The sequence below is a fragment of the Arachis hypogaea genome, chromosome 16 (assembly GCF_003086295.3).
Source record: "Arachis hypogaea cultivar Tifrunner chromosome 16, arahy.Tifrunner.gnm2.J5K5, whole genome shotgun sequence".
Lineage (NCBI taxonomy): Eukaryota > Viridiplantae > Streptophyta > Magnoliopsida > Fabales > Fabaceae > Arachis > Arachis hypogaea.
The window spans coordinates 19,313,618-19,333,109 of record NC_092051.1 but is presented as its reverse complement, the minus strand read 5'-3'; the positions used below and the strand labels follow the sequence as shown (position 1 = coordinate 19,333,109).

General features: G+C 37.1%; 1 protein-coding gene across 1 annotated transcript; it reads left to right on the top strand.

Annotated features, from left to right (window-relative positions):
* Positions 1–6,255: 6,255 nt before the first annotated feature.
* Positions 6,256–8,576, top strand: LOC112756789 (uncharacterized). Its single transcript, XM_025805408.1, has 3 exons — positions 6,256–7,102; positions 7,418–7,617; positions 7,749–8,576. Exons 1-3 carry the CDS (start codon positions 6,256–6,258, stop codon positions 8,574–8,576), a joined length of 1,875 nt encoding a protein of 624 aa, XP_025661193.1.
* The last annotated feature ends 10,916 nt before the right edge of the window (positions 8,577–19,492 follow it).

The following is a 19,492-nucleotide window of genomic DNA, read 5'->3' as shown; positions in this document are numbered from 1 at the left end:
GCCTAATACAAGAGACCCTAAAAGAACCCTCCCTTAACAAGTCAGATAGAAAATCGGATGTTTTATCCGTTTCTGGCCTAAACCTCGGATGGATGACTCCCTTGATCAAATATTTAAAATTTGACATCCTTTCCGAGGAGCAAAAGGAAGCCAAGAGGATTTGGAGGGAGGCCCAGAACTACACCTTGGTACAAAATGTCCTCTACAGAAGGGGAATATCTGCACCTTTACTAAATTGCGTTCCGACCAATAAAACTGAAGAAGTCCTAGAAGAAGTACAGAATGGCATCTGTGGAAATTACCTCGGGGAACGATCTCTGGCTAAAAAGGTGATCCGAACTGGATTTTTCTGGCCAACTCTACAAAAGGATGCAACCAACTTTGTTAGAAAATGTCCGCCCTGCTAGATGCATGCCAACTTCTATATCGCTCCACCCGAAGAGCTCATTAGTATAACCTCTCCATGGCCTTTTGTGAAATGGGAGCTGGACCTACTCGGACCATTCCCCCAAGCACAGGGACAGGTTAAATACTGGTCGTGGGAGTGGATTACTTTACAAAGTGGATAGAAGCATAACCGCTAGCGACTATTACAGCTCAAAGAAGTCGGAAATTCTTATATAAGAATATCATTACTCGGTTTTGAGTCCCTTACTCCATTACCACAGATAATGGTACATAATTCACCGACTCTGCATTCAGGAACTTAGTAGCAAGGATGATGATCAAGCACCAGTTCACGTCGGTAGAACATTCCCAAGCTAATGGACAAGTTGAAGCAGCTAATAAAGTCATATTAGTGGGGTTAAAGAAAAGGTTGCAAGATGCAAAGGGAGCTTGGGCAGAAGAACTCTCGCAAGTATTATGGGCCTACCGAACAACACCCCATTCCACGACTGGAGAAACACCCTTCCAACTTACCTACGGGATAGAAGCCATGATCCCAGTAGAAGTAAATGAGCAAAGTTCAAGGGTGAGGTTTTATGATGAGGTCAGAAATGTTGAAGCCTATAAAGAAGAATTCGAACTCCTCCTAGAGGTTCGAGAACAAGCCCAAATAAGAGAAGCTGCGCTAAAACAAAGGATGTCGGCCAGATACAACAAAAAGGTCGTACGAAGAAGCTTCGCCACAAGCGACATGGTCCTGATAAGGAATGATATAGGAGTAACCAAGTCGGGCGAAGGAAAGCTCGCTGCTAACTGGAAGGGACCTTATAAGGTCTCCGAAGTCTTGGTGAGAGGCTATTATAAAGTGTCCGACCTGAACGGAGCCAAGCTCCCAAGGTCGTGGCACGCGTGCAACTTAAAAAGATATTACAGCTAGAAGTGAACATCGCTCCCTGATGTACTCTTTTTTCCGACTTCAAGGTTTTTTTCCAAGAAGGGTTTTTTTGAAGGGGGTTTTAACGAGGCATCAAAGCGGGGACTAGGGGCAAGAATTTGATTCCCTTAGTAGCAAGAACATCTTTGTAAATTACATTTCATTAGTAATAATCTCTTTTACTATCTATTCCATTACTATTTTCTACGACACACACTGACTTAAACTCGAAAAAGTGCGAAAATCTGTTGTCCGACCAAGATGATCGGCAAGATAAAGCAACAAGGTACAAGTCGGTGTAAAGAGGTTGTAAATAACGATCATACAAAACTCGTTACCAAACAACTTACAAGTCGGAAAAGCGCCCGAGTAGAACAAAATGCATCGCAAAAATAACCTAACTTATGAAAATGAAATAAATTGGTCGTTTGCACTAAAGTAATGGGAAACAGAAGCTTTCCTTAAAAAATCTTAAGGTAAAAGGACCCTCGTTCAAGGATTTTTCAAAAGCCTCACAGACAGATAAATAATACGACATGCAATCAAGCGTGTTAAAAATTCTAAGGCGAAAAATAACTCAAGATACATTTCTCTAAAGAAGCAATTAGGACTTCTTATAGCAAAAAGAGAAGTCATTAGAGTCCTATACTAAAGGATTAATATCCATAAAATAATAAAAGTTGTTAAGATCCTTCCCAAAGGATCAAAATTAGCAACAAACATAACAAAAAATTTCACAACATACATATAAGTGTTTATAAAAAAAAGGTCCCACCAGCCAGGCCTTAGCAGAAATATCAAACAGGGCCAATTAAAAGGTTCTGATCAGGAGCTAGAGAGGAGTCAGGATCAGTAGTGGAAATCGGAGGATTCTCCTCGGTCGGAGCTGCTTTTGGTTGAAAGGAAGAACTCGGAACCACCTCCTCGGAAGCAACGACTTCTTAGGAAGGAGACTCAACCAAACGCTGCCCAACAGTTCTGAGCTTGGAGTCAGTTGGAGGGCGAGACAGAAAAACGATTTCTCCGTCGACTGCAATCTTGTCGGAATGGAGGGGAGATAAGTCCAAGTTAGGGGAAAGAACCCGAACTTGGTTCTTCAAAAATTCAAATACTTCCTCCGTCCCTTTAGCAACTGACTCCTCCAAATCAATGTAATCCTCCCTAAGTCGCTCCATCTGTCTCTTCAGCTCAAGTTCTCCCTAAAGACCCTGACATAATTCTCTTCAGCTTTCTTTAATAACCCCTCGGCCAGAGCACAAGAAGCTGCAGATTCCCTCTCCCGGTCCCGAGCTTTGAAGAGCTCGGCCTCCAAGCTTACCTTTCCTCCTCCAGCCCTTTCTCATCCTCCTGAAGAGTGGCCACCTCGGCCTGAAGGGCCTCCAAAGAATGCTGAGTAGCATTCAAAGGAGCCTTCTCTAACTCTTTAAGAAGGGTAGAGCACACCCCAGCAGTTTGGATCCCCCCAGATTAAGACCTTGAGGTGATTTTTGATAGAAACATCATCTATAGCAATAAATTTATGAGGAAGGACATGCTTCTCACAAAACTTCGCCCCATCAAATTCGGTATCAGTGATATTAAGGGCTCCAGATTCTGAGGTCTTTCTTTTTTTAGAGCTTGGCTCGGAAAATAGAGGAACTGGAGGAGTAAGAATGGGAAGGGGAGGAGGAAGAGGAAGAGGAAGAGGGGGAGGAATATGGCTTACCAGCTTGATTTGAGAAGAGGTCCCCAAGTCAGACTTAGTTGAAGAGGAAGTATCCGACTTACTACTCTCCTGCAATTAAGCAGCTCGGGCACGGGCATTCCTTTTTGCCTCTTGGACCTTTTGGTAAGCCTTGGAACCGATTTTCATTTTTTCTATAAAAAGAATACGAAGCGTTAACAAATAAGTCAGAAAAACCAATGAAGATACCTGAAAAGCAATAAAAACTACCTAGCTCTGTACAGACATAATTCGGAGTCCCGAGAAAGAACTTTTTGGTATCAAGGTTTGGACCCCGTTCCTAAGCCTCTCTAAAAAACTCAACTATTGTCTCCTCGACCTCATTCAAGTCTGTCAGATTATATTTCTCGACAGGGGCAGCTTCCATCCAGTACAATGGAAAATGGGACTCATTATTCTCATTCAAAAAGAAAGGGTGGTGACCCTCAGTCGCACAGACTTTAAAGAAGAAGTTTTTGAAATCATGGAATGACTCGTCAAAGATGCAAAAAAATTTTCCGACCTTGGATGGCTCGGAAGGACACCTACTGCTGCTTATTTTTATTTGAAGTAGCACTAAAAGGCTTGGTAAGATGAAATAAAAAGAAAAATATCTTTAAAGAAGTCAGAAAATCAAGCTCATGACTCACAAGCTGATAGATCTTCATGAAACCCCAAGAATTTGGGTGCAGTTGGGAAGGAGCGACTTTACAGCAAGATAAGACCTCAGTTTCAAAATCAGTAAAGGGGAAGGTCACCCCAAGTCGGGTGAAAAGGCAATCGTACATGAAGATAAACTACAACTCCGAATTAACGACTCGGCCAAAACAAACCCTGTCTTCAAGGTCAGAGGAAACTAACTCGTATTTTACCTCATCATCCTTAGAGCTACAAAGCCTATGGTATTTGCGAAACTTATCTACAAAAATACTATCTACCATAGAAACAGCACAAAGAACCGAAGAGTCTACCCATTTCAACAGATCCTCAGGAACCCTCGAAGATATTTTTGAAATAGTTGGGCGAGACATTTAGAAAAGACATACCTACATTATGAAAAGAAAAGAGTTACTACCAATTAAAAACAAAAAGAAACACCTTTTCTTATAGAGAAAATCATTCGACAAACATGAAGAAGCATTTTCTTGGAAAAGTGAACAAATGTGTTATAAACGGTCACCACAAGTACTGTTCAAAAACATTTCCACATACAAAGATGATCATGGAAGCATTATAACAATGTAAGTAACAAACAAACCCGAAAAAAAGTAAACAGGAAGGGCTTCACCAACAAACAGAGACCCACTACACTTCAAAAAGCAACAAAAAACAGTGCATTAATAGGAAAGGGAAAGCTAACCTCTCCTCCTAGAAAGGTGGATAGCAGTGCGCGAAGACAACAAAAGAGTTCCCTCGAAAGCAAATCCGGCACTCTTCGAAATTCTTCAGAAGAAGAATCAGGCTTCAATACTGAAGGTTGGAAAAACAAACGTAAAGGAAGAAGGAAGGGATTTTAACATAGGTGAATAAGCAGAAAGACTCGAGAAGAAAAGGGTTCACTCAAAATTAAAACACAAAAGAAGAAGCGAAAAGAAGAGAGAGAAAGGGGAAAAAGCATTTTTACAGACCCAAGGGGCAGAAACGTAAAAATTATCTCCCTCATTAAAGACGTACACTATTACAAATGTAACTGCATCCCACGTGTCCAAAGGAAGAAGCCAAGAGACGCAACGGTTCACATCCTGGAATTACATCGGTTTTTCGGAGTGTAAATCACGTCGGTTTTCCGATTTCAACACAGAAACCAGCCTAAAAGGATCTGACTTCTTATATACTTGTATCCGAATTAAGCAAAAAGATCGGATCCAAGTAGGGGCATTGTTCATGTCTGGCCCAAAAACATAGACCAGGCCCAAAAGACATCCACCGTATAACCGACCTTCTAAGAGGTCGGATAAGAGCGTTGCTTGATGACTCCCTCCTAGAAGAGCTATAACTAACCCCTGATATCTCTCACCCACTTCTAGAAGAGAGATCTCAACAACCCTAAGATAAAGGGATGGTTATCCACCATCATAAGTGAAACTACTCCGACGGTGGTTATTGGCACATCACTCATAAATACACTGACACCCCTCAGGTATGCTTAAGTTCCAATACACTTAAACCTGCTAAGACCCTTGTTGACTTAAACATCAGAGTATTTTGCAGGACCACCCCGCACATTCTCACAAACAACTCGGACGACGGCCACCAGACGTGGAATAAGTCGGAATATGCTCCATTGAGGATTTGGGCCTTACTTGCAAATCCAAAGACAACCCAGTTTCAAGTAACTTTCAGAACAATTATTTTTGTGTATTCTTTTTTTTATTTTAATATTAAACATAATTGATAATAAAAAATGAAAAAAAATATTTATTTTTTATACTATGAAAAATATAAAAAGAAAGTGTATAACAAAAGCAATGTAAACATCAATTCTCTCTCCTTCGAGTGCTTTTCATTTAAAAAAAAAAAAAGGTAATTGGGCATTTGGGCTAGTCCCTTTTCTCTCAATAGCTTACACTATGAAACTTCGCATTGGGCTTTTATTTGTGTGTACTCTATTAAAGAAAAAGAGGTCTATAAACCCTACTGATAACTATTTCCTTCAACTGGTGCGAGTGAACTTTTGTCCTCCATGAGAGGAGCTTATGTGAGAGGGGGAGCGGCCAGATCCCATGATCCTAGAGAAAGGAGAAGGGAAGGAGAATCATCGTTGAGAAACTTAAAGAAGGTGAGGAAGACGGGAGAAGCGGAAGAATACTCTGGGGAGATGGCTCTGACACCTAGAGTGGAGGAATGGATGATGGAAATAGAGGTCGAGCATCAGAAACAGGGAAGACAAGAGGCCCAAGGAGAAGAAAATAGCAACAAGGAACAAGAAAGCAGGGTCGGAGGAGTCCCCCACTCTTTTGCAGAAATTGTTAAAATGGGGAAGAACGCTGCCAATGAGGTGGGTGATCAAAATATAGAGAAAATGGCTACTGATGAAGCTGTTGAAGAACCAGAGGATAGTGATGAGGATGAATCAGATATAATTGTCAAAAAAATGCCAAACGACCTCTACAATCTAGTGATAGGAGAAGAAGTGAAAAGAGAACTCAGGAAGGAATGGTGAGACACACTCATTGTTAAATTGTTGGGGAGAAAAATCTCATTGTTGGCTATGAAGAGGAGATTAGAGGTGATGTGGGGGAAGAGGGGAAGCATTGACATCATTGACCTCGGAAATGAGTTTTTCCTTGTCAAGTTCTATAATTCTGAAGATCTGAATTTTGCTTTAATGGAGGGGCCATGGAAAATTCTGGATCACTACCTCTCAGTAAGGATGTGGAAACCAGATTTCAATCCAATGAATACTTCCATAGATAATATAGCAGCTTGGATTAGACTTCCAGGTTTGGCCATAGATTACTACTGTAGACCTATTTTGGAAAAAATAGGAAACATTGTGGGAAGAACCATCAAGGTGGACACAAATACAGCAGAAATCACAAGGAGAAAATTTGCACGGTTATGTGTGGAGGTTGACCTACAACAGCCTCTAGTCTCTCAATACCAGATTAACGGACAAACTCATGTAGTGGAATATGAGGGCATTCATTTGGTATGCTTTAGGTGTGGAAGAGTGGGACATGACAAAGCCAACTGCAAGGAAGGAAAACAAGACCCCTCACCAGAGCAACAAATCCAGAAGGAAGGTCAAGCGACAAATGCAGAGGTTGAAGAAGAGGATAGAAATGGAAATAAGAATATTGACAAGGGCAAAAAAGTGATAGAGGAACCTGCTGATGCCTTTGGCCCCTGGATGATAGTACAGAGGTCTACGCGTGGCAAAAAGACCACAAAACCAGGAGAAGGTACAAGTAGTGGAGGAGGTGGAAAAGAAAAGGAGAAGGAAAGAAAGATAGAGAGTGAGGGGCGACAGTCACGTTTTGCTGTACTAGCAGAGGAAGAACCTGAAAGGAATGAAGAAAGCAATCCTAAAGCGACGGCAGGAATCAGTAATGAACCACAATCAGAAAAAGACAAAGGTATGTCCTCAACTTCCTCTCATAAGAAGAATAATCTAGACCTTCCTAAGCCAGTTAACCCTACCCATATGTCCACAACCAGACCAAAAAGCCCAAACACACATGCCCATAAACAAGCCCAAATAGCTAATACACCAGAAAAAAACACTATCCAACACCAACAGATTAATAGTAATAACCCTGTTTCCCAACCAGAACACCAATTAGACAAAAACCCTTATGCCATGACCCAAACCTGCAACACACCAAACTCTTCCTCTGTCCAGCCCAATGACTTTATTTTGAACAACCCTGATCATCCTCCCCATTTTCAAGAAAATTGGATTGTATCCACTCAACCAAGCCAAGTACTCTCCTTAGCTATCCCTCAGACAGCTTTGGAAGATCCAGCCCAGAGTAAACCACCTGATCCACCTTTTAACTCACTACAAACTAGTGAATTGGTGGAAGCTATGTTAGTATATGAGAATGAAGAAGCAAATAAGGCAATTCAGCAAGGAGTTAATCCACCTCAGGTGGAAGACATGCAGTGCAATTAATGGTCCAGGACCACTTTTGTTTCCCCTTTGTGGTTCAAGTTTTTCCAGCTGTCCTTAGTAGGAGTTCCTCCTTTTAGCTTACTTTTACCATGATTATTGTTGCTTAGAACATTAGAGGTGTTGCGAATAAGGCTACAATTCGCACACTCAAAGAAATAAAGTCTCGGCACAGACCTGATATTACTCTAATCTATGAGCCAAAATGTAGTGGAAATAAAGCTACAGAAGTGATAAAAGCTCTTGGTTTTAACTTTTCCTTTTTGGAAGAAGCGGATGGTTATGTAGGTGGAATCTGGGTGTTATGGGATAATCCAGCGCTGACCATTAATATATTGGAGACACACCACCAATATGTTGCCATGGAGGTAAAGGACCCTAGCCACTCTCCTTGGAAGCTTACAGCAGTCTATGCAAGTCCCCAAGAAGGAATTAGAAAAAACTTATGGGAAAACTTAAAAAGATTGGCTGATGCTACTACGGATGCTTGGATGGTCATAGGAGACTTTAATGAGATTGCAGAGGAAGGAGAGAAGAAAGGTGGGGTGAGAGCCGACCAACATGCGTGCCGAAGATTTAAAAATTGGATACAAAGTTGTAACCTCTTAGACCTGGGATTTGTCAGATCAAAGTATACTTGGAAGGGTGGTCAAAGAGACGGCATGGAGAGAGTCTTCAAGCGCTTGGACAGGGGTCTAGCTAATGCTGAATGGCGAAGAAGATACATGAATGCTAGGGTGGACATCCTTCCGAGAGTCAATTCAGATCATCACCCTCTCCTTGTTAAACTTACCCCGGGTATGAGACTGTTGGGAGAAAGACCTTTTCGTTTTGAGGTCATGTGGAAAACACACCCATCTTTTAACGAGTTCATTGAGAAGACTTGGACAAATGACACCCCCTCCCGAGAGCCCTGGAATCCCTCACTGAAGCTTTAAAGAGTTGGAATTTAGAAGTCTTTGGGAATGTTTTCAGGAAGAAAAGAACCATTTTGAACAGACTGGCGGGTATTCAAAAAGCCCCCACCTATGGAAGAAATCCTCACCTAGAAAAGCTGGAAAGAGATTTGTCAAGAGAACTCGATCAAATTTTAAACCAGGAGGAATTACTTTGGTTGTAGAAATCTCGGCAGCAATGGATTGTTGATGGAGACCGCAATACAAAGTTTTATCACACAAAAACAGCTATAAGGAGACGGAAAAACAGGATTTTAAAACTTAGAAGAGGGGATGGATCTTGGTGTGAGGAACAACAAGAACTCAAAGACATGGCAGTGAGCTTTTACTCTAGTCTTTATAAGGAAGAGTCCACAGACTACCTAAGTCTTGATCTGCCTATCTCTTACCCAGTCATGAAAGATGAACATAAAGCGGCCTTACTGAAGCAGCCAAATAATGAAGAAATCCAGAAGGCTATTTTTCACATTGGGTCACTAAAAGCTCCGGGAGAGGATGGATTCCCAGCCTACTTCTATAAGGAGAATTGGAGTATGGTGAAAGACTCTATCTATAGTTTTATTAAAAGAATTTGGGAAAATCCAGAAGAGATAAGAGAAATAAACCAAACCCTCATTACCCTCATACCCAAAATTGACCAACCTGAATTTATATCACAATTCCGACCCATTGCTCTTTGTAATGTGGTATATAAATGCATCTCTAAACTGTTGGTGGAGAGAATTAAGCCTACTTTACATGACCGTATTTCCCCTAATCAATCCAGTTTTGTCCCAGGAAGAGTCATTCATGATAATGTCATTATTGCAAAGGAGATGATTCATGATATGAAGCGTATGAAGGGTAAGAAAAAGTTCATGGTGATAAAAATCGATTTTGCTAAATCTTATGATTGCTTGAGATGGAGCTTTGTGGATGAATGCATAGCTGAATTTGGAATTGAAGGTGTGGCCAGACGACTCATAAAAGAGTGTATCAATTCGGTGACTTATAAAATTCTGTGGAATGGAGGAAAAACTGATATGATCACTCCTATCCGGGGACTCAGGCAAGGCGACCCCCTCTCGCCGTACTTGTTTGTAATAGCTATGGATAAACTATCACACTTTATAGAGGACCTGGTAGATAAAGGCGATTGGAAACCTATGAGGGCAGGGAGAGAAGGACCATTTATCTCCCACCTCCTATTTGCGGATGATTTAATCCTTTTTTCACAAGCTTCTGTTGACCAAATTGAAGGCATCTTGAGGGCTCTTAACAGATTTGGACAAGTTTCTGGCTTAAAAATTAATGCAGAAAAAACCGCAATTGTTTTTTCTAAGAATGTTGAAGAGAGGCTCAGGAACCAAATCAGCAATATCAGTGGATTCCAAGAACAGTCCAATCTTGGCAAATACTTAGGAGCTATGATTAGTGATAACAGGAAGAAGAAGGACAACTTTAAAACTACTCTTGATAGAGTAAAGAACAAGCTAGGAGGATGGAAAATGAATTGTTTATCGATGGCAGGGAGGATAACCCTGGCCAAGGCAGTCATCAGTCCCATTCTCAATTATGATATGATGCATACCCAAGTCCCGAAAGGTATTTGCAAAGAGGTTGAAAGGATACAGCGAAGCTTTATCTGGGGGGATGGTAGAGAGAGCAGGAAGGTTCACGCTATAAGCTGGGAGACTATATGCAAGCCAATTAAAGAGGGTGGTCTCGGTTTTCGGAAGCTAAGTAAGATGAACGAGGCTTTTTTACAAAAGATCATTTGGAGATTAGTTATGGAAAAAGAAAGCTTATGGGCGCAAGTAATGCTCAGTAAATATGGGAGAGGACAAGACCTGAGACAAAATATCCTCAGCAAGCAATCCGACTCTGATCTGTGGAGAAGTTTAGCAAAAGTATAGGGTTCTTTTAAAGATAACATTGAGTTTTCCATTGGAAATGGTAGGAGAATTCGGCTATGGATTGACCCCTGGCTTAAGAACGAAGGTAGCTTAATCCAAAAAGCTATCATACCAGTAGAAAAGGAAAACATGGAAATCACTCTCACAGAAGCTACTGACCTAAATGGAGGATGGGATTTTAACTTACTCAGAAGATATCTTCCAGATAACATAATCTATAAAATTCAGGCCATACATCCCCCTTGGGATAACCTTGAAGAAGACAAAATTCTATGGAGTTTGACACCAACAGGAGAATTCAGCATAGCAAGTACATATAGAAAAATCAGCCAGCAGACAGATACACAGGACCGCATATGGGAAGTTTTATGGGGATGGAAAGGACCCCAGAAAATAAAAATCTTTATGTGGCTAACCTTGCATAGGAAATTGATGACAGGTGCGAGAAGAAGAAAATTATTTGGTACAGGAGATGAATGTCATCGTTGCAATAGTCTGACGGAAGATCAAAGCCATGTCCTGCGAGATTGTCCTGTTGCTTCAAGTATATGGACTCAATTAATTAATCCCTGTAAAATTCAAAGCTTCTTTAGAGCTCCCTTCGATGCTTGGCTCCGATGGAATTTAACAACAGAGCTAGGAAAGAATAACCAAACTCCATGGATCACAAAATTCTCAGTTACATGCTGGTGGCTATGGAGGTGGCGTAACTGTGAAATCTTCTCTCCTCCCTTCAGACGGCCAATAGACGCTATAGCAACTATTTTCCAGACAACAAATTCCATAAATGAAGCTTTCAAAAAAGAGGAGTTATTCTGTCAAAAGAAAAGAAGAGTGGAGATTGAAGTAGCGTGGAAACCCCCTGTAGAAGGCTGGATAAAATTCAATTCTGATGGGGCGTCCAACGAAAAAGGTTCAGGATGTGGTGGCCTGGCAAGGGACCATTGGGGGAGATGGGTTGCCGGCTTCATGGCTAATTTAGGGACTTGTTCTGCCTTTCAAGCTGAATTGTGGGGAGTATGCTATGCATTGAAGACTGCCTGGGATTTGGGGTTCAAAAGAGTGGAACTTGAAGTAGACTCAAGGACTGTATATGAAGCAATTACGAAAGGAAGGAGACTGAATCAACACCCAAACAACTTAATCAGGAGTATCAATGTTTGGTTGAAAAAACAATGGAGTGTTAAAATCAGACATACCTATAGGGAAGGTAACCAGGCTGCAGACTGGCTGGCAAAAAAAAGTGTGGAGGAGAGAGGTGCAGGGTACAGCTTCATTGACTCCCCTTTTATGGATTTGAGATCCATCTTAGATGATGACATGAGAGGGGTCTCCTTACCCCGTTGTGTTATTGATTTATAACTGTTTGTTTTCTTTTTGGGGCTTTCAGCCCCTTTTGACTACCAAAAAAAAAAAAAGAAAAAGAGGTCTAATTTGGTGAAGACAAATCTCAGGTCAATGTGTGAACTCCAAATTTTCATAAACAGAAAGGATCACATATATGATGTACACAAAAAAAAAAAAAAACATTTATTCATTAATTATATGGATAAGTGGATAACAATGCAGCTGAGACCTAACTCAAATAATAAACTATATGTTTTTTAATATGTTGTATTTGGATTCAAATTTTAAGAAATGTGTTAAGTATTGACTATGAATTTTTTAATTTTGTGTAGGTGAATATATAGTGTGAATATGAGTAGTGAAGCTTAAAAAAAATTTTGAGGGACACAAATTTAATATAAAAATTATATAATAATATTTATATTAAAATAAAATTTATAAATATAAGTATTCTTTAAGTTTGTTGCTAATAAGATAATAAATAAATAATTTTACGGATAAAAATATAAAATAGTTTATGATGATATTCTTCGAGTCTTGAGTGACTTAAAATTTAGAGATAAATATTATTTTGGTCTCTAATGTTTATGGTCAAAATCAAAATTATTCCTAATATAATTTTTTATTTAGAATCGTCCTTAACGTTTTATTTCATATTAAAATCGTCCTTTTAACTTTTTACGAATAAAAATACCCTCCACCACCACCACCAGCACCTTTACCACCACCACCACGACCTCCCTTATTTCACCACCACTACCCCTTACTTCCATCAAATACTTATAATCAGATTCAACAATACCAACAACTAAAACATTATTCAAATCCAGAAACAACGACATCAAATTTCACAACTAAATCAACACACAACAATAATGAAATCAGAAAATAACAAATCAAAATCAGAGTAGAAGTAGAAGTAGAAGCAGACCCAGAAAAAACAGAAGCAGCAGAAATTCAAGCAAAAGCTCAAGTAGAAGCAGAAAGTAGAGGCAGAAGCAAGAAGCAGAAGACAAAGCAGAAAACAAAGCAGAAACAGAGGCCGAAGCAGAAGCGGGGAGGTGCAGCGGCGAGACGGCGAGGCGGCAAGGAGCAGCAGTGAGAACACGACAGTGAGGAGCAGTGGTGCAGAAGCAAAAGCTCTCTCCCTGGCTCGCGACGGCGGCTCCAAACTTCGCCGGCGCCGTCCTCCTCCTCTCCCCCCTTCCCCTTCCCCGCTTCCCCCTCTCCCTTCCTCCCCCCCACTCACGTCCTTTTCCCTTTTCCTTTCTCCCCTCTCCCCTCGTGTCTTTTTTTTAAGGTTTATAATTTTTTTATTAGCATAGGAGTAATTTAGTAATAAAATTAAAAATTTTATTAAAAAAAACGATTTTAATACGAAATAAAACGTTAAGGATGATTCTAAATAAAAAATTACTTTGGAGATGATTTCGATTTTGACCCTAAACAGTAAGGACCAAAATAATACTTATTCCTAAAATTTATAATACTTATTGAATATTATTTTTAGTTAAAAGATATTCAATTAAAAAATTAACAAATATAAAATAATACTAAATTAAATAAATAAAAAAGTTATCTAATAATTGCTTGTATTCGAAACTTAATTTGAAAAATTGAAACTTCTTAAATTATATATAACTTACAAATTCTTCTATCAATCTATAAGAAAAGATAATAACATCAATATTTATTAAATATTTTAATATATTTGTATAAGATAAAAAACTAAATTAAATAAAATATAAAATATAAAATAATATTAAATTAAATAAACAAGAATACATATTTTTTATAATATCTTTGTGTATTTTGATTTTAGTTTGAATAACAAAAATAAGAGAGTGCCAGCTGTATTTGATTTTGATTTTTTGAACAAAGAAAGAGAGTTTTTCTTTTTTGAAGAGAGGCAACGGCATTTCAGCCTAAGTTACTGAAGTTTAAAAATAAAAATTACAACAAATGTAAGAAGTAAAATTTGAACTGGAATACTTTAGATTAAAATTAAGATACTAAACCAATTAAACTAAAATTTTTCTTTGATAGAAATAATACTAATTGTTTTATAAAAAATTTGGGGACCGTGGTCTCCCATTATCTGCTATAAATTTCGCCACTGGTGAATATATTGTGATATTATAATATCTATCATAGTTCCAATCTCAATTTAATTTTTAAAATAAACATAATTAATTAACTATTAAAATATTTTGGCCAATATTTAAACACCACGCCATCACCACACTATTTCTAGAGTGACGAGTAGTAGGCTAGATGAGTGCCATATATATAGGCATATAGTGTACTCTACTACTGTTTATATGAATATGAATATATGATAGGAAATATTTCAAATGCATCAGAAGTACCGGTGCATCAATTATTTTAACAGTTAATTTTAATTAATATATATTATATATATTTTTTATAATTTAGATCAACGGTTAAAATAACTAGAATATCAATATTCCAGTGCACTTGAAATGTTTATTATATGATATCATGAGATTTAATTTGATCCTAAGAAATTGAATATGAACCATTTCCTAGGGAAATATATATATAATCACGATGATTCAGTTTCACCAAAATGGCAGAAGCGCAGAGAATTACTCCTACTGTCGTCAACCTTGGTTCCCAAGGTCTGATCTTGAGGCAATTTATATTATATCTTAATTTAATCATACTAATACTAAGATTTAGTTTGATAAAGAATTTTTAAAAAGTGTTTATACAACACCTCATTTTATACTGATAAATTAAAAGTTTATATGTTTGTATTTATATTTATAATTTTTAAAAATTAAAAATACTTTCATAAATTTTTTTTTTAAATTAATTTATATTTATTAAAATTAAAAAGTTTAACATAATTTCATACATTAATTAATATACAAATTTAATTCTAATTTTAATATTTATTATAATATTTTAAATTTTAAAAGTTATTTTTATTTGTATTTATTAAAAATTATTTTTAATTTAATTTATTAAATATAAATATTACAATTTTTTTAAATTTAGTTTTTATAAATTATTTTTAAAAAGTAAAAATTTTACCAAATTAAATTTAAAAATAGCTATTAAAATTAGTCACTATATATTTATATGTAGTTATACATATATCGTTTAATTTATTTTTAATGTATATTTTATATTTTAATATATATTTTATGGGTTAACCACCAAAAACGTCTCCGAATTATTCAAACGCTGATAAAAATACACCTGAATTTTATTATCGACAAAAATGCCTTTAAATAATTTAAAAACACAATAACAATACCCAACAGTAAATATATATTTTCAAAAAATGCCTTAAAGATTGAATTTTGATGTGATTTTTTACAAGTATAATTAAAAAATAAGGTATTTTTATTGTTAAAATTTGGTGATTTTTTTCTAAGTATATATTTTTTTGTGATTTTTTAAAAGTATTATTAGTTGTTAATAAAAAAATATATACTCAACAAAAAATCACTAAAATTTAAGGATAGTAATATCTCATTTTTTTAATCATTCTTGTAAAAAATTGTATCAAAATTTAATCTCTAATGTATTTTTTGAGAAATCATATTTAATGTTAGATAATCTTGCAAAAAAACTAACATTAAATAGGGATAAGTATGATTTTAGTCCCCAACATAGAGGCTGAAAATTTATTTCGTCTCTGACCTTTTTTTCGCTCTAAAATGGTCCCCAAAGTTTTAATTTGTTTTAAAATCGTCATTCGGACGAAAATACCCTTCTCCCTTCACCCCAAAATCAACCAAAATCAACCACCACCACCACCACCAGAACAGAACCACCACCACCACCACCATCATCATCATCATCATCATCATCATCATCATCATCATCATCATCATCATCATCATCATCATCATCATCATCATCATCATCATCATCATCATCATAACAGAACCACCACCACCACCACCAATTTTAAAATCATCATCATCATCATCATCATCATCATCATCATCATAATAACAGAACCACCACCACCACCACCAATTTTAAAATCATCATGGTCATCATCATCATCATCATCATCAGAAATCCACAACAATATTCCACAATAGAAATTTCACAAACAAATACAGTTCACAGAAGAAGAAGAAGAAGAAAGAAGAAGAAAGAAGAAGAAGAAGAATTGGTGGTGCGGCGGAAGAAGGAGGAGGAGGAGGAGGAGGTGCGGTGCGGTGGTGCAGCGGGGGTGAGGTGCGGTGGTGCGGCGGAAGAAGAAGAAGAAGAAGGAGGTGTTGGTGGTGTGGTGCGGTGGTGCGGCGGGGGTGCGGTGCGGCAGAGCGGCGGGGCGGCGGCAGCGAAGAGCGGCGGCGTCCGTGAAGACCGGTGGCGGTGGCGAGGACCCTTCCCCTTCCCGAAACCCCCCTCTTCTCCCTTCGCGTTCCTCTTCTCTCCCCCTCCTCCCCTCCCCTTTTTCTACGTCCCCCTTTCTTTCTCTCCCCACTTTTCTGTATCCCTTTCTTTCTTCTGGTGGTGGTGCGGTGGTGCAGGGCGGCGGGACGGTGGTGCGACGGCGGTGGTGCAGCGGCGGTCCCCCTTCTCTCTCCCCTCCTCCTCCCCCCTTCCTCCCCCCTCCTTTTCTCCCCCCTTCTGCACCCCCTTCCTTCTCGTATCCCTTTCTTTCTTCTTTTTATTTTTTTATTTTATATTTATTTTATATGTATTTTATTTTATAATTTTTTAATGAAAGGTAATTTGGTAATAAAAAAATAAAATGGTAAAAAGGACGATTTTAAAACAAACTGAAACTTTGGGGACCATTTTAGAGGGAAAAAAAGGTCGGGGACGAAATAAATTTTCAGCCTCTACATTGGGGACCAAAATCATACTTATCCCCATTAAATATGTATTTCTCAAAAAATACATTAGAGATTGAATTTTGATGTAATTTTTTGCAAGTATGATTAGAAAAATGAGATACTATTATTATTAAAATTTGGTAATTTTTTGTTAAGTATATATTGTTTTGTGATTTTTTAAAAGTATTATTGGTTGTTATAAAAAAATTATAAAAAAATATATACTTAACGAAAAATCACCAATTTTTATGTATAATAATATCTTATTTTTATAACCATACTTGCAAAAAATTGTATCAAAATTCAATTTCCAAAATATTTTTTAAAAATATATATTTACTGTTGGATATTGTTATTGTCTTTTTAAATTATTTGAAGGCATTTTTATCGATAATAAAATTCGAGTGTATTTTTGTCAGCATTTAAATAATTTAAAAATATTTTTGGTTGTTAACTCATATTTTATACTAGTAACTAATTTTAGTAGATATTTTAGTATCTAAATAGATTTTTTTATCTTTTCATTACTTCATTATGTATATGCATGCATGAAAATACCTGTAGCCTCCATTATATTATTGTTTCTTGTTTAATTAACAGGTTTCAAAGTTGGGACTGGGGTGTATGGGCCTTACTAGAACTTACAATGATCATCTTCTTGAAGACCAAGGCATCTCCATCGTTAAGCATGCATTCAATAAAGGCATCACTTTTTTCGACACTGCTGATGTCTATGGTGCTGATGCTAACGAACTGCTGCTCGCCAAGGTATATTACTAGTAATATCATTTAGAATAATACTAGTAACCAAGATGGTTTCAATAAAAAATTAGTCAAATGTCTTTTGAGTGAATCCAAAATTTTTATATGGACAGTGCTTATGCTAGGTATTAGAATGTTTTTTTTCTTTGTAAATTGGATGATTCTAAATCTATTTTCTGATTTATCATGTTTTAGGCATTTGGAGAGCGAATAAGGGTAAAAAGATGGAAGCTAATTGAATCAGTTTCCGTGATTCACGTTGCAATGATACTCAACGTATCTCCTCCTAATTTTAATATAGTGAAACATTTAATAACCAATATTTTAAATCATAAATAAATAAAACTGATTACTATATTTATAATTTATTAAGTTGTTTCATTTTTTGCCGATTTGGAGTTGTATGGTTCCATATACTTTTTCTATTATTTATATTTATGGCGACGATTTTTTCTCAAGGACAAACTTTTTACTAACAAAAGTATTCATATAGTCACGTCTTTTTAAAGTTGTTACCACTTTAAACTCGCCTTATATTTATGATTGTGATTACAATTATTGTTGATATGATAATATAACATATACAATAGCAACAATATAAGGCGAGGTAACAAAAATTAATAAATAAAGAAGAGGTAACAAAAATTAATAAATATAAAGAAAGAGAAAGAAGTATTGCAACGTAAAAGAGAGAGAATATTTTATTGTTTGTTGTTGTGCAAAAAGTCTCAGGCTATGTTCCTATTTATACATGTGCAAGACTTTACTTTTTCAAATTATATTAAATACAATCATCCTTGAGAATGGGCATCCACATAAGATGTGATAAAGCATTCTTATTACAACACTCCCCCTTGGATGACCATTTAGGATTATTGCCTCATTAAAACCTTACTAAAGAAAACCCAATGGAAAAAAAACTTTAGTGAAGGAAAAAGAGTACAATATCCTTTGTGATGGGGACTGCCTCATTAAAAACATTATCAAGAAAAACCCAATGGGAAAAAAACCTGATCAAGGAAAAAAGAGAACAGTCTCCCCCTCTTGTTGACATCATTTAATGTCTCGGAATCGGCGCATCTCAATCTCATGTACCAATCTTTCAAAAGAGGATTTTGGAAGTGACTTTGTAAATAAATCTGCTAGATTGTCACTTGAGCGGATCTGTTGGACATCAATTGTTCTTTGATTTTGAAGATCATGAGTGAAGAAGAATTTGGGAGAAATATGCTTTGTTCTATCACCTTTGATATATCCGCGTTTAAGTTAAGCAATACATGCTGTATTATCTTCAAACAGGACAGTTGGATCTATGTTATGGTCAATCAATCCACATGATGACAGAATATATTGAACCAGACTTCTCAGCGAAAAACACTCGCGACTAGCTTCATGAATCGCTAGTATTTCAGCATGATTAGAGGAGGTTGCTGCTATCGTCTGTTTCGTGGACCTCCATGATATAGTTGTACCACCATATGTGAACAGGTATCTTGTTTTAGATCTCCCTTTATGTGGATCAGACAAGTATCCGACATCTACATAGCCAACTAGTTGTGACTTGGATCCATAGGGATAAAACAATCCCATATCAACTATTCCATGAAGATATCGAAAGATTTGCTTGATTCCACTCCAATGTCTTCTGGTTAGAGAGGAACTATACCTTACTAGTAAATTCACCGCGAATGATATGTCAGGTCGCATATTATTAGCAAGATACATTAGCGCTCCAATGGCACTAAGATATGGTACTTCAGGACCAAGGATATCTTCATTCTCTTCTTTAGGACAGAATTGATCCTTTTTCACATCCTTTTCACGTTTTGCAAGTGAGTCTAATTCAGCCTTCATAGCTTCTTCCCATTTTGGCCAATCATTCCTTTGTCAAAATTCTTCGACTGATCTTGCCTCAAGATCCTTACTTTCATGCATGATATTTAATGCAACATTATATGCAAATATTTTATTGACAATTGTCTTATTTCAGTCCCATTTCTCTCCTGTAAAGACATAGTTTATCGAGATCTCGTCATTTTCACAATTTTCAGGTACCTAAATTTCT